This window comes from Octopus bimaculoides, chromosome 16 (genome assembly GCF_001194135.2).
Source record: "Octopus bimaculoides isolate UCB-OBI-ISO-001 chromosome 16, ASM119413v2, whole genome shotgun sequence".
NCBI classification, from domain to species: Eukaryota; Metazoa; Mollusca; class Cephalopoda; order Octopoda; family Octopodidae; genus Octopus; species Octopus bimaculoides.
This window is the reverse complement of record NC_068996.1, coordinates 56,100,050-56,114,752: the sequence shown is the minus strand read 5'-3', so window position 1 is coordinate 56,114,752 and position 14,703 is coordinate 56,100,050. Positions and strand designations below refer to the sequence as shown.

Genomic DNA, 14,703 nt, shown 5'->3' with positions numbered 1-14,703 from the left:
TCTAAAAGAAATGGAAAAACTTTCAAAATACAAAGACCTGGAAATAGAGATAACTCGAATGTGGAATCTAAAAACAGAAACAATTCCTATCATAGTAGGTGCCTTAGGTATAATAAAAAAATATTCAGACAAATACATAACAAAAACACCAGGACTTACAAATATATATAACATACAGAAAATTGCACTACTGGGTACTGCACACATTCTACGCAAAACACTTTCAATACAGTAAACATAAGAGCACCACAGCAAACCACAGCACATACCCAAGGCGCACAGAGCTGCGCTCGGTAGTGAAGTGAAAGCACGTTATAAAAATAAAACTACTGAATAATAACAATAATAATAATAATAATAATAATCATAATTTCACAGTATAATAAATGAAGTTTATACATCTACATTAATTTGCATGCTGTACATTATATAATACAACTGTATATTCACAAATCAGTGCACATAATGAAGCTTGCTGATTTGATTACCAGAACATCATGTATGCATATATATACGTGTGTGTGTGTGTGTGTGTGTGTGTGTGAAGGTACATGGCCTAATGATCAGGGTGTTGCGCTCACAATCACTAGATCATGGGTTTGATTCCTAGACTGGGCAGCACATTGTGTTCTTGAACAAAAAGCTTCATTTCATGTTGCTCCAACCTTGTTTTGATTAGGAGATAATTTTGGTCCCAGAGGGGTAGCATCATTCAAAGTCTAAAATGATGCAAAGTGCATTGTGACTAGTGATGTGCAACAACATTTGATATATTAATATATATATATATTCATAAATATATTTACATATATTTAGCTTCTGTACTGGTGGCATGTAAAAAGCACCAGTCAAGCATGGCTGATGCCAGTGTCACCTGACTGGCTCCCGAGCTGGTAGCATGTAAAAGGCACCATTTGAACGTGGTCGATGCCAGTGCCACCTGACTGACTCCTGTGGCAGTGACACATAAGAAGTACCCTCTGCACTCTCGGAATGTTTGGCATTAGGAAGGGCATCCAGCTGCAGAAATCATGGTAAATCAGATTGAAGCCTGGTACAGCCTCCCAGCCTTCAGTCAAACCATCCAACCCATGCCAGCATGGAAAGCGGACGTTAAACGATGATGATGATATGAGAGGGTTTATATTCCTTGTGTTGTAGAGGGTATGAACATATATATGTTTGCTTGTGTGTATTTATTCTCTTGATATGCTTGTGTTAGGATCCAAGCTCCATGCTGGAAGTCAACAAGATACTCATTGTCACTTACATAACACTCCCACTCTGGATAAGAGCCCAGCTTCCCCTGCAGCATGCAATGATCACAAAACTCGAAGCCAGGAAAACTTTTGCTAATAAATTAAAACACAACAACTCCTTACAACAAAAACAATCAATGAAAAGCAAGACTTCATATTCCATGAGTGACTCAAATCTCTCTCTCTCTCTCTCTCTCTCTCTCTCTCTCTCTCTCTCTCTCTCTCTCTCTCTCGCTCTCTCCCACTCTCACCCTCTCTCTCTCTCATTCTATCTCTGTCTTTCTCTTTCACTCTCCCTCTCTCTTTCTCAATTTGAATGCTCACTCCTTATTTCTCTCTCTCTCTGTCCTTCTTCTCAGTTTAAATGCTCTCTCTCTCTTTCTCTCTCCCCCTCTCTCTGCATTAATGCTATCTTTCTCTGTACAGACATTAACATACATCAAGAAATGATTCAAAACAAAAGAAATACAATTTTCTTTCTTTTTTTTTGAGCTGATATGAAGGCAAGAGCAAATATTGTTTTGTGTAAACTCCATCAAGTAAATGGTATTGACCGTTGAGAAGGTGTGTCCTAGAAGCCCCAGCATAGTGCCATGGATTAAGGACACAGCATCAGGATGCAACATGGATGCAACACTGTGAATTCCTGGACAAGGAGTGGAGGAAACATCATCAAAATGTTTATGAGGTTACTCAGTACTTTGGTAATTCAACCATCCTTGGTTCTACGAGAGGAAAGCAAAAGATGAACTTGTGAAATACGCGTTCACAGTAATTACACAATAATTGAAAGTAACAACAGCAACAACAATACCAAGAAGATGTGGAACAATGCAATAATAATAATAACAAAAGCGTTTAATCATAATGATATTCTTAGTTAATTACCAAATAGCAAATTAATATGAAGAATTCCAGATATTTCTTTCTTTAGAAGTATGGCAGGGTTTTTTTTTTTCTTCTTTCATTATCTGTTCAAAGCAACATGCAATCATGATGACAATAAAGACAATGTTATTCATGATGATGAGGAGGAGGAGGAGGAGGAGGAAGAGGATGATGAGCATGATGAGGATTATGAGGATGATAGTGATAGTGTTGATGATGATGATGATGAACACGATGATGTAATGCTGATAATGAAGGTGTAATGGTAATAAAATGTAATAAGTTTGATGATAATGATGAGGAGGAGGAGGGGGAGGAGTAGGTGTAGGAGGAGGGGGAGATCGAATGTTCTGAGTTCAAAGTCTGCTTAGGTCATCTTTGCCTCTCATCCTTTTGGTGGTCAATAAAATAAAGTACCAATCAAATACTAGGGTCAACATAGTTGACTAGCAACCGAACCCACCACCACCATCACCACAACACACAGAATTTAGGCCTTGAACCCACACTAGAAAGAATTATTATAATTATAGTTGTTGTTGTTATTGTTGTTGTTAAAGCGGTGGATTGGCAGAAAAATGCTTTGCAGTATTTCTTCCAAGTCTTTTCATTCAGAGTTCAAATCCCACCAAAATCAACTTTTCCTTTCGTCCCTCCCGGGTTTGACAAATTAAACCCTCAATCAAAATACCCAGTTTGATTTAATCAACCAACTTTCCCCAAAAACTGCTGGCCTTATGCCTAAATTAAAAAAGCAGTTATTATTATCAACATATAAACTGGTTATCTCAAGTTATAAACTAGTTAAAACCAGTTATAATCTAGTTTTTCATGGCATCACAGTACTGACCAGACTGTCTGACGTTGTTAAACATCACTAGTCACAATGCTCTTGACATTGTTTTAGCTTTTGAATGATGCCACCCCACTGGCTGGGGCAAATGGTATGAATTGCTTGAATGGTATCTGTAGTTGTTACCACAACAACGGAAGCACAACCTGGCACACTGGTAGCAGGGCAGGGGTGGGGTGGGGCTTAGCAAGTATTTAGTAGAGTTCTCTCCTTTTCACCCATCAGTCATTGCAGACTGATGGGTGGAAGGGAGGGAAGGAAATAGTCTCTGGCACTAACATTTCTTTTCTTATTAAACCATTTGCCAAAAATACAAAAGAAGAAAAAAAAATCAATGACAATGATGATGATGATGGTGGTTGTGGTGGTGGTTGTGGTGGTTGTGGTGGTGGTGGTGGTGACGGTGGTGGTGGTGGTGGTGGTGGTTATGATGATGATGATGATGGTGATGATGATGATGATGAGAAGGAGCTGGAAAAAGAGAAGAGGAAAGGGTGGTGGTGTTATTGATGGTGGTATTGTTGATGATTATGATAGTGGTGGTGATGGTGATAATGGTGGTGGTGTTGATGATGATGATAAGGAAGATAATAGCAGTAGTGGTGATGGTGGTGGTGATTTTAAAAGTGTTTAAATTTATCATTTCGGTTGTTCTGGAAAAGGGGGCTGTACCTATAGCCATTATAGACCCTTTGAGGCAGATAAAAAAAAAAAAAGAAGCCTGGGTTATGTTTCCTCCTGAAAAATTTCCAATAGACAGAGTTACAGGGGAGAAAAAGCGAAAAACATGGCCAGAAAGTAGGTAGGGTTGGTGGGGATGGCCAAATTCCTGAAGGCTAACAACGTTCTGGACAGGATTTAGTGGTGATTGTTGTCAAGACTGATTAGTGAGGATTAGATAAAATACCAATGTTGATTTGGTTGCAGTAGTGGCACTGGTGTTGCCAGCAGTCAGATCTTGGTGGTGGGGGTACTAATTAGATGTGATGGGGATTGTGAAGGGGGTGATAGATGCAATGGTGGGGATTGGTGAAGGGGGCAATGTTTACAGAATCAGAAATATGATAAGAAGGACAATTAAATTGAGTTATAATAATAATAGTATCTAATAATAAGATTAATGATAACGATAGTAATTTCTAGTTTTCCCTGCTTGGTCAGGCCCAAAACATCTTCATCATCACCATTGTTATCATTGTCGTTGTCAACATCATCATCATCATCACCATCATCATCATCATCAGCAGCAGCAGCAGCAGCTCTACAAGTCTCACAATGGTCAACATAGTTATCATCACCAGCTTCACAAATAGCATATATATATTATATATATAAATATCAGCATCAAGATATATATATATATGTATATATATATATATGTATATGTATATATATATATATGTATATATATATATATGTGTGTGTATTTGTGTGTCTCTGTGTGTGTACCTCTGTGTATGTGTAAACACGTATATATATATATATATATATATATATATATATATATATATATATATATATACAATTTGTAATTGCATGTAATTGGTCATTGTAGATAGCATTAGTTGAAAGGACAAATGAAACAAAACCATTTTCAAATGTCTATCCATTAAACTAATTGTATATTTTTGCTTATAACCTTATTTTTGTTCCATTCTAAACAAAACTGTCCAACGAACGGGAACGTGAAACTCTGAGTAACAGTTTTTGTGATGTCTTTGCAGCTTTATTAATAAAGCATATTACTCCGTCTCCGGTATTCGAGTACTACTTTTTCCACATTGTTTCACATTTATGTGCTTACTCTGGTGTACATACATATATATATATGTATATATATATTGCAGATACAGAAATGTGTATGTGTGTGTGTATACATATGTGTATGTGTGTGTGTATACATGCATGTATTTTGTACGTATTTGTATACATTTATAATGTATACATTTGTATATATTACATATATGTATGTGTATATTTACATGTGTTTGTATTTATGCATGCACATGTATGTGCATTTCCAGGTGCAGATATATGTAAATATGAACTAATAAATACACACAGTTAGCATATTAAAGCAGGCATGCGTGTACATCTATATGTTTGCAGACAATTCGAATTGAATCAAATTTAACCTAAATTTGAAGCAAGGGAGATAATAATTCAAAGCTGTTAACCCTGAGATTCATTTATTTGCCCAAAATCACACATTAATTTTATTATGATCTTACATGGAACACTGATGTTCCATGTGATACGCTTGATAATTTTCAATGGATTTCTCTCTTAACATGAAACCAATGGTAGCCTTAAACAAAGAACTTTTAGCCACCAATGTGGTATTGAGCACTCATTTTCATTGCTTGGTAGCAATCGTTTCGTTTAACATCTGCTTTCCATGCTAGCATGGGTTGGACTATATATATATATATATATATATATATATATATATATACCAAGATACCTCAACTGATGCAGTCAGTTATTGTGGTGTCACTCTAGATGTTTTCATAGTCAGCCATTGCCACAGGCTTCTTTTCTGTCATGCATAGCAGGTCTGCTGTGTTCTGACCTGTCTAGTCCTTGATGTTGTCAAACCAAGATTTTCTCTGTCTGCCCCCTCTCCCTTCACCCTCCCCCAAGGTTACCCTGGAGAATGGTTTTTGGGTAGAGAGTTGTGGTAGGATATGTAAATGTACCAGGCAAGCTTTGTCTTTTTCACCTGCTCAAGGAGTGCATACATACACACATTTATACATATGCATACATATATGCATACATACATACATGCATTTATACATATATGCATACATACATGCATACATACATACCAACATACATACATACCAACATACATACATACATGCACACATGCATACATACCAACATACATACATGCATGTATACATACATACATGCATACATACACACATACATACATACACACATACATACATGTATACATACAAACATGGACACATACACACATACATACATATACATATATATATAGAGAGAGAGAGAGGGAGAGGGAGATCAAATAATTCTATTTTAGCAGTTCAGCAACAACAACAGGGTATTTCTGTTTGTATGTATATATGTATGTATGCATACATGCATATATGTATGGATGTGCAGATTTGTATGTTTTATGTATGTATTCTCATGCATATAGTTACATATCTAGACATGCTCATATATATTTGAATAATAAACTTCTGGAAAGTTTAACAGATTTTTACAGTTCCAGTGATGGATTGGATCTGTAGTCTTTGAATCAGTTTTCTCCTTTCTGGTTTTGAGAAGCCTAATTTCTCAAGATTGGTATTTAGGCAGTGTATTACATGTACCAGGGCCCCAATAATTACAGGTATAAACCTGAACTTCTAATCTGGATAGCACACATACATTCATACATAATATTCATACACACATACATACATACACATGCACACAAACATACATACATGCATACATACATACACTCACATGAACGTACAGTCGTACACACACACACATGCACACACACACACACACTTACACACATACACACTCACATACATACATACATACATACATATTTTTTTATTCTCTCACTAATTTGCTAGTTTCATTCTTTGAAATAATAAAACAGTATTTTCAAGAATTTTAATGATTTTTAGGGTTTCAGTCTGTGTAGTCCCTATTTTAAAGAGTGTTGGGAGTTTGCCCCAGGAGATAGAGAGATTTGTAGCATTGAGAAAAGTCAAATAATGTGACTACACAGAAGCTTTCTCAATTTTATGTGGTACCTATTTTAAAGATGGTAGAGATATTGTTAAAAAGACATTTATTGAGAAGTGGATTACATTATAACTGCTTAGAACATCTTTTGTTTTGTCACGTGGTCCCTATATTGTTGCATAAAATCTGAAGGTTACATTGGGTAGAAATGATAAAATCTCCTTTACCAACTCATGTGATCCCTCTTTTAAAGACATTAAGAACTTAGTTGACATGGTTTTACATTGAGCAGTGTAAATGATCCCATAGAAGCTCCCTCAAAGACCTGTGTGATCTCTATTTTAAGGACAGTACGAGTTTTGCTGAATAAAGAGACTCAGTTGTTACATCAATAAGAAGTGACCCCATAGAAGTTACCTCAATGAGATATGTGGTCCCTATTTTAAAAGCAGTAAGGAATTTTGTTAAGGAGAGACTGACCCTTTTGTTATCATATTTCTGTTTGAAATTCACTGCCTTTGTTCATTTAATCATAAAAATAATGAAGAATTTGGTAAAATAACTTTGTCATTATTTAATCTGGTATTTGGAACATAAATTAACATGAAATATTTTAGGGCAGGTTTTAATTTAGATCACTTTGAAAGAGGGAAGTTTGTTAAATGAAACAAGTTTGTTAAATGAAACAAGTTTGTTAAATGAAACTACCTGAGTGATTACAAAGAAGTGACTATATAGAAACTCCCTTAATGATTCATGTGATCCCTATCTTAAAGGCAACAGAAGCTTTGGTTTTATATATAGATCAAACGCTCAAGTAAGAAATTCCTTGCTATCAACCATTTCCCCTATTTTCCAGGCTGTATGTCGACTAACAAGGGAACTAAGGTTGTTTAATATCAATAACCCTAATAAATTCATAGAGGATCAATCATGTGATTGTTACAATTTAAATATGGCAGGGAGTGTATTTGAGAACTGACTGACTGCTACATTCAATAATAAGGTTCTACTATTATAGAAGAAAAGTTCCCTTGCTGTGATTATGATGGTGTTGATGTTGGTATAGTGACTTGTTGGTTTCTTAGCAAGGCAGAAATTTTATTGATTACCTTCTGTTACCATGCACTCTGGTGCTAATATTGACCTGTTGCACGGTGTCAGATGCCTGCAGGAAGAATTTAGGCAACACAACGCATTCCCTGTTCTCTACCCATACCATATTGCTTCTCCCTTCATCCGTCCAGCCATCCAACCACAACTCCATCAGCAATGACGTCACCATTTGGAAGAATGGGCGTGGCTTCTTCTAGCAGAGTTCTTCATTTATCTTTTATTTTTTCACTTGTTTCAGTGATTAAACTGTGGCCATGCTGGGGCACTGCCATGAAGAACTTTTAGTTGAACAAACGGACCCTAGCACTTATTTTGTTTCTAAGTCTGGTAACTTATTCTATCGGGCTCCTATGCTGAACTGCTAAGTTATGGGGACATAAACAAACCGACACTGGTTACCAGACACAGACACAAACACACAAACATACACACACGCACACACACACACATACACACACACACACACACACATCAGTGTGTGTGTGTGTGTGTGTGTGTATGTGTGCATGCACATGTGTGTGTAAATTTATATAGATATGTCTATATTTACATATCACCATCATCACCATTATCACCATCATCATCATCGTTTAACATCCATTTTCCATGCTGGCTTAGGTTGGACGGTTTGACACAAGACTACTTTTGTTTACCTTCCTCTGATATTGTTGCACCTCTTATGCGTCCATAGCTTTCACTGGGTACACTTTATGCAGTTTCTATCAACACCTTTTCTACATACCAACCAGGGTCATTACCCTGAAGGGATCAATGATTTGTCAGTTTACCTATTTACTAGGACTTTGATCTTTGCTACATTAACTCTAAGGCCTTTTGATTCCAGACATTGCTTCCACACCTGAAATTTCTTCTCTTGTTCTGATAGCAATAAGAACAAAGTTATCAGCAGAGAGGAGCTCCCATGAACAGCTAGTTTTAAGTTCCTCAGTTATGGAGGACTAGGATAAACAAGAAGAGGCTGAAAACCAACCCCGTTGATGAACTCCTACATGTATACTTGCTATACTCATTGCTGACCTTCACCTTTCTGACAGCATCCTTTTACATCACCTGTACACCTCTCACCATCTACTCTTCCATTCCCAGCTTTAACAATGCCTATCAGATAAGGGACCGAGGGGCCCTGTCTAAAGCTTTCTCCATGTCAACAACAGCCATATATATATATACATATACATATGAATACATGTGTGTGTGTGTGTGTGTGTGTGTGTGTGTGTGTATGTCTGCATAATCTTTTATTGCTCTTTCTCCTTTTCTTTTTCTCCATAGAATCAATACTATTGAATTTAAAAATCACCAGAAACTGAGCATTTTCTCAAACAGAGTTTTATTCCTCTTCTTTTTTTCTTTATCTTTGTTATTTTCAGGTAAATACATTGGCTGATTTCTTCTTAGATGATACCGTCTTCATTGCTTACGGGTCAGAGAAATATTCACGTGATGATTTTGATCTGGATGAAGGAGGTAAGAATATTTACATCTGTCTGAAAATAATTGAAAACAATTGCAAAATCCTATTGAGTGGAACTTTTAAGAATTTTCCCTAACAGTTTATTCAATCAGTGATAAAAAAATGTATTCCTGTCAATTGAAAATGCTCTCAAATCTCAGTCAATTTGAATTTTACAATGAAGTTGACTTTATTCTCCACTGATAACTCTCCACTGTTGATAAATGTTCCATTGTTATTATTGTTAAACTTAGTTTATCATGATAACATCAATTTAATATTTCACTTTAAATCAGCATCATTTTCGAGCAGTAGTTCTCACCATGGGCAGTACCATCCTAACTGGGATGCTGAGCATGTCAAAGGGAACGTTAGGCTTTAGGGGCAAGTGAGGTAACATATTAAAAATTTTACCTATAATAGAATATACATTATGCAAATGATTCAGTGTAGTGTTACAATTTTTGATGAAGCAATAAAATAAATTTACAGTAAATTAAGGAGGAAATTTATGACTTTTTTTGGGCTAACTTTAAACCTGATATAGGAAATTTAGCTGGATCTCATCAGGCAGATTGAAGTAATTAACTGGTAATCTATAAAGTAAATTTACTAATCTTTTATTATCATTTTTAGAGTAGAATTTATAAATCTTTCTCCATGTTGTGTTAGTTTAGTCGTGATACCTCACTCACCACTTGCGTGGACACAAAGAATAATAACTACCTGAAAAGGAGGCACATCAAAAGAAAAAAAAAGTTAAGAACCACTGATTTAGAGCCAAGATAGCAATTTAGAACAAACTGCTTACCCACGCAGTCAACCTGCCACCAATATATATGCACACATATGTATGTATGTAGACATTGATAGATAGTTGAATATATATATATATATATATATATATATATATATATACATAGAGAGAAAGAGAGAGAGATGCACATGCATGCACATGCACACACACACACAATAAAATTTTCAGGATCCGATAGAATCAAGATATCTCAATAGCAAAAGCATCAAAGCAGTGTAGAAAATAGTAAACCTGTGCAGTAACAATGTGTATGGACACACACACGTACTTGGTGAAGTAAATATGAATTTGTCCTTCCTGTGATGCACACATTCACAAGTAGGAACCAAAATACATAAAGTGCATGCAAAGCCACAGAGGAGCACACACATGGCATGTATTCCCAGTCAACTATAGGCTCCTGATCCAACACAAATGAGGTTCTGAGTGTGGTAAAGTATAAACAGAGATGGTCCGAGGTTCACTACAACTGTTTCAGACATGTTCTTTATTCAGTTCTATATTTACGAGATGAGGAATTATATACATTATTTACATTATTTACAATTGACAGATATTTCTCCTAATCTTGTTTGCTGTTAACATAATGTTTCGGCTGATATACCCTCCAGCTTTTATCAAGGTGTCTTGGGGAAATTTCGAATGAGAACCTAGGTTCAAAATTTTCCCAAGACACCTGAAGAAGGCTGGAGGGTATATCAGCCGAAACGTGTTAACAACAAACAAGATGAGGACAAATATCCGTCAAATGTAAATAATGTTCTTTATTGATGAGCAAAAATGTTACATCATATAAAAAGAATATTTACTTCGAAATAGCATTCTCTATTCACTCTCTCAGCTGTAACTAAGATGGAAGGGTCAATATGCATTATGCTCTATTTATGTAAAAAATCCTAAATGTTAAATTTTACTCTTAATTCACCTGAAGAAAACGGGGTTTTCTTGCATGATGTAATAATTTTGTTCATCAAAAAAAAAAAAAAAGGACACCTCTGAAACAGATGTAGTGAATCTCAACCCATGTATATATACTCAAACATACATACTTAACAAGCGTGACAATAATATGCAGCAAATAAACAAGAGAAGAAGAACAATATTAACTGGTTGCTGAGACGGCCCTTTATTTATTTCGTTATTGCCATCATTACAATGTTGGAGACAACTTCTTATAATTGTAGTCGTGCACAGGTTATTTGTTGTTAAATAGCGTATTCTGTAGATACACAAGAGAGAAAAAGGGTAATAGAACCTGGACAAGTAGAATGTATAAGAATTGTGTGCACACACATGCATATGCCCATTCACACACATACACACATCATCATCATCATTTAATGCCTGTTGTCCTTGCTGGCATGGGTTGGATGTCGCATTTTTTTACACAGCTGTCCTCATCCATATGCATCACATACATATACAATCTCAAAAGAGACTGGTGTTGTACAATGTCAGTAAAACTTATATTATTTAGTAAAACTGACAGAGTCCTTCTTAGTAAAAAAAGTTGATGAGACAAAAATGAATATTGAGTAATGTATTATACCTTCAATGTCAAATACAAAAAAACTGGCTGCAACTGATAGGTAACTCAGAACTATTTGAGTTTCGTACATGAGCAAGAAATGGCAGGAAAACAGTGTGCAAAAATACAGGGTGTCCACAAAGTCTGGGTACATGGAGATTAACACATACTTTAAGAAATTATTATTTCTTATATTTAATTGTTTATGTTATGATTTTATTTACTCCATGTACCCAGACCTTGTGGACACCCTGTAGAATGAAAGAGTTATGGAATTAGGTGAAGCAGGCAAAGCTGTGAATGAAGGGATAAGATTAGTCAAGTGGGAAATTGAAGGTCTTAATATTATGTTGAGTCAAATTTTTAGCAATACAGAGCAGAGCAAGTAATAATCTGAGACGAGTTAGATTTGGACTGTATGCTGAGTGTGGCATCAATTTGATGCCCTCAAGTTCCTGGACTTTATCCCAGGTTGTTCAAGAGGTCTTGTATTGTTCTGCTGCACAAGAGCTCATTTTCTATTAACTAATGTTGGGTATTGTTGCCACACAATGGCATACATCAACTGCAGCTGTTCACAGTTCAGTTTGGCATCTGTGGGTCAACTGTCCAGAAGAACTAATTGTGAATTATCCCCTTATAATTCCACCAGATGCAGAGCATCACCTTGTGTATGAAATGCCCATGTTTGGCAACAGTTTTCAAAAGCTGGTCTTTGCTTAACCACTGCTTATGCACATTAGGACTGCTGAAAAATATTTCTCTTGAATTATTGCTTGTTCCAATCCATGGCTCACTTCCTGTGTTCACAACACTTCATCAACCAAAAACAGGTGGAAGTTTCAGTGAAAGAGTTATTCACTTCAAAGGACAAAAACTGGTACCAGTATGGAATCAAAGAAGTGGAAGAAAGGTGGCTTCGGATGATGCAAGACAGCAGCATCTACTTTGAATGTTTGGATGATTTTGTTGTAACTTGAGGAATAAAGCAATAAATTACCAAAATATTGCAAAACTTAAAACAATACAATATTAACTTTGAAACCAGTAAAATTTATTTAAACTAGATTATTTTAAAATTAAATTATATTTCTTGCAGAAAAGAAAATAGTCAGTCAAAAGACATTTGATTCTTTGATGTTGAAGAAATTATCAATAAAATGTAATTCTGGTAAGTTAAATTCCTCTGCAATTATTACCCTCCACCACATTTTGTCTCTTCCTGCTTCTTTATTTTATCATAGGTATGTTTGTGTCTGTGTGTGTAAGGGGGTGTGGAAGAGGATGTCTGTGTGTATGTGTACATGTTTGTATGCATATGTGTAAATCTTTGTGCATGTGTGTGTGTGTGAGAGAATTCGTATGCAATGTGACTATGTATCTATATGTGTGTTTTTAAGTGTGTGTATATATATGTGTGTGTGTGTGTGTGTGCATATTTCAGTGTGTGTATTTGTGTCTACCATTTATCTTTTTCCTTTTACTTGTTTCAGTCATCAGTTTGTAGCCATGCTGGGGCACCACCACCTTGAAGAACTCTTTTTAGGCAAACATGTCGACCTCATTACTTGCGTTCTGTTTTTAAGCCTGGTACTTATTCTATCAGCTTTTTTTGTCAATCGCTAAGTCACAGGAAAGTAAATACACCAACACCAATTGTCCAACAGTAGTGGGGAACAAGCACACACACACACACACACACACACACAATAAACTTCTTCCAGTTATTGTCTATCAGACCCATTCACAAGGCTTTGGTCAGCCAAGATGCCATACAGTGGGGCTGGACCTGGAACCATGCAGATGGGATGCAAACTTCTTGCCACACAGCCACATCTGCACAAATGCATGTTTGGCTGTGCATATATGTATCTATGTGTGTGTAAATGTGTGTGTAAGCGTACCCATGTGGAACAAGTAGCCAGCAGGATAGCAAAATGTCTTTACACCAGCTCAACACAAATTGGAAATTGATTAGCAAGGGTCATGCACTATTAAGAACTCCTGAGTTCTTTTACAAAGCTTAGAAAAACTGAAGGACCACTGCAATAAATGTGTGAATCTGAGAGGGGAATACTTTGGATAATCTTCATAAATAATTGATCCTCCTGTATTTTGTTTTACCCAATTCCAGGAAGTTTTCATCACCTTTTTGTATCTTTTGACTCAATACAAGGAAGAGGAAACTAATGTAGTTGAGGCAGAAGAGACAGAGAATAATATCTGTGAAGCAGTTTCATTGGTTGGTGAGAGAATCTTTGATGATGAGTTGTTTGGTCTTCTTCTTGGTTGGCTCTTTTACCTTTTGTTCTTTATCTGCTTCAGCCATTAGATTGTGGCCATACTGGGGCACCACCTTAAAGAACTTTAATAGAATAAATCAACCCCAGTGCCTTCTTTTTTAAAGACTGGTACTTATCCTATTGGACCGTTTTGCTAAACCGTTAAGTTGCGGGGATGTAAACACACTGACACTGGTTGTCAAGCCGTGATGGGAGACAAACACAGACAGAAAGACACACTTATAGATATAAATATACGACAGGCTTCTTTCAGTTTCCATCAACCAAATCCAGTGACAAGGCTTTGGTTAGCTTGAGGTTACAGTAGAAGACACTTACTTACCCAAGGTGCCATGCAGCTGAACTGAACCCAAAGTCATATGGCTGAGAATCAAGCTTCTTACCACACAGCTACACCCAGCACCTGTGTTTTCACCAAGTAATAATATCGCTTACACTCAAAAAGTACAACAAAAACAAAAAGAATAAGAGAGAGGAAGACAGAGAGAGAGAGAGAGAGAGAGAGGGGGAGAGAGAGAGGGGGGAGAGAAAGAGAGAGAGAGAGAGAGAGAGAGACCAATTAACTTCAGCTAACCCTAATTTTACCTGTTCTTGCTGATATTACGTTTCCTAATCAATATCTCAGTGGCGTACTTTTAAATATAACTTCAGTATCATGTTCCGGAAAAAGTTACAAAAATAGTAAAATTTCGTTCATGTCCATATTGGTAATATCGATGAAGATGATGATAACGATGATGAT

General features: G+C 36.2%; 1 protein-coding gene across 3 annotated transcripts in view; it reads left to right on the top strand.

Annotated features, from left to right (window-relative positions):
* The window catches only part of LOC106868853 (serine/threonine-protein kinase DCLK2), a 200,615-nt gene that overhangs the window by 109,214 nt on the left and 76,698 nt on the right, over positions 1-14,703 (top strand). For 2 of the 3 annotated variants that reach the window (XM_014914296.2, XM_014914295.2), the window contains exons 3-4: positions 9,231-9,327; positions 12,758-12,829. In XM_014914296.2, coding sequence (XP_014769782.1) covers positions 9,231-9,327; positions 12,758-12,829 — 169 coding nt within the window. The remainder of the gene's footprint in view (positions 1-9,230; positions 9,328-12,757; positions 12,830-14,703) is intronic. The other variant, XM_052973788.1, reaches the window with a different exon arrangement.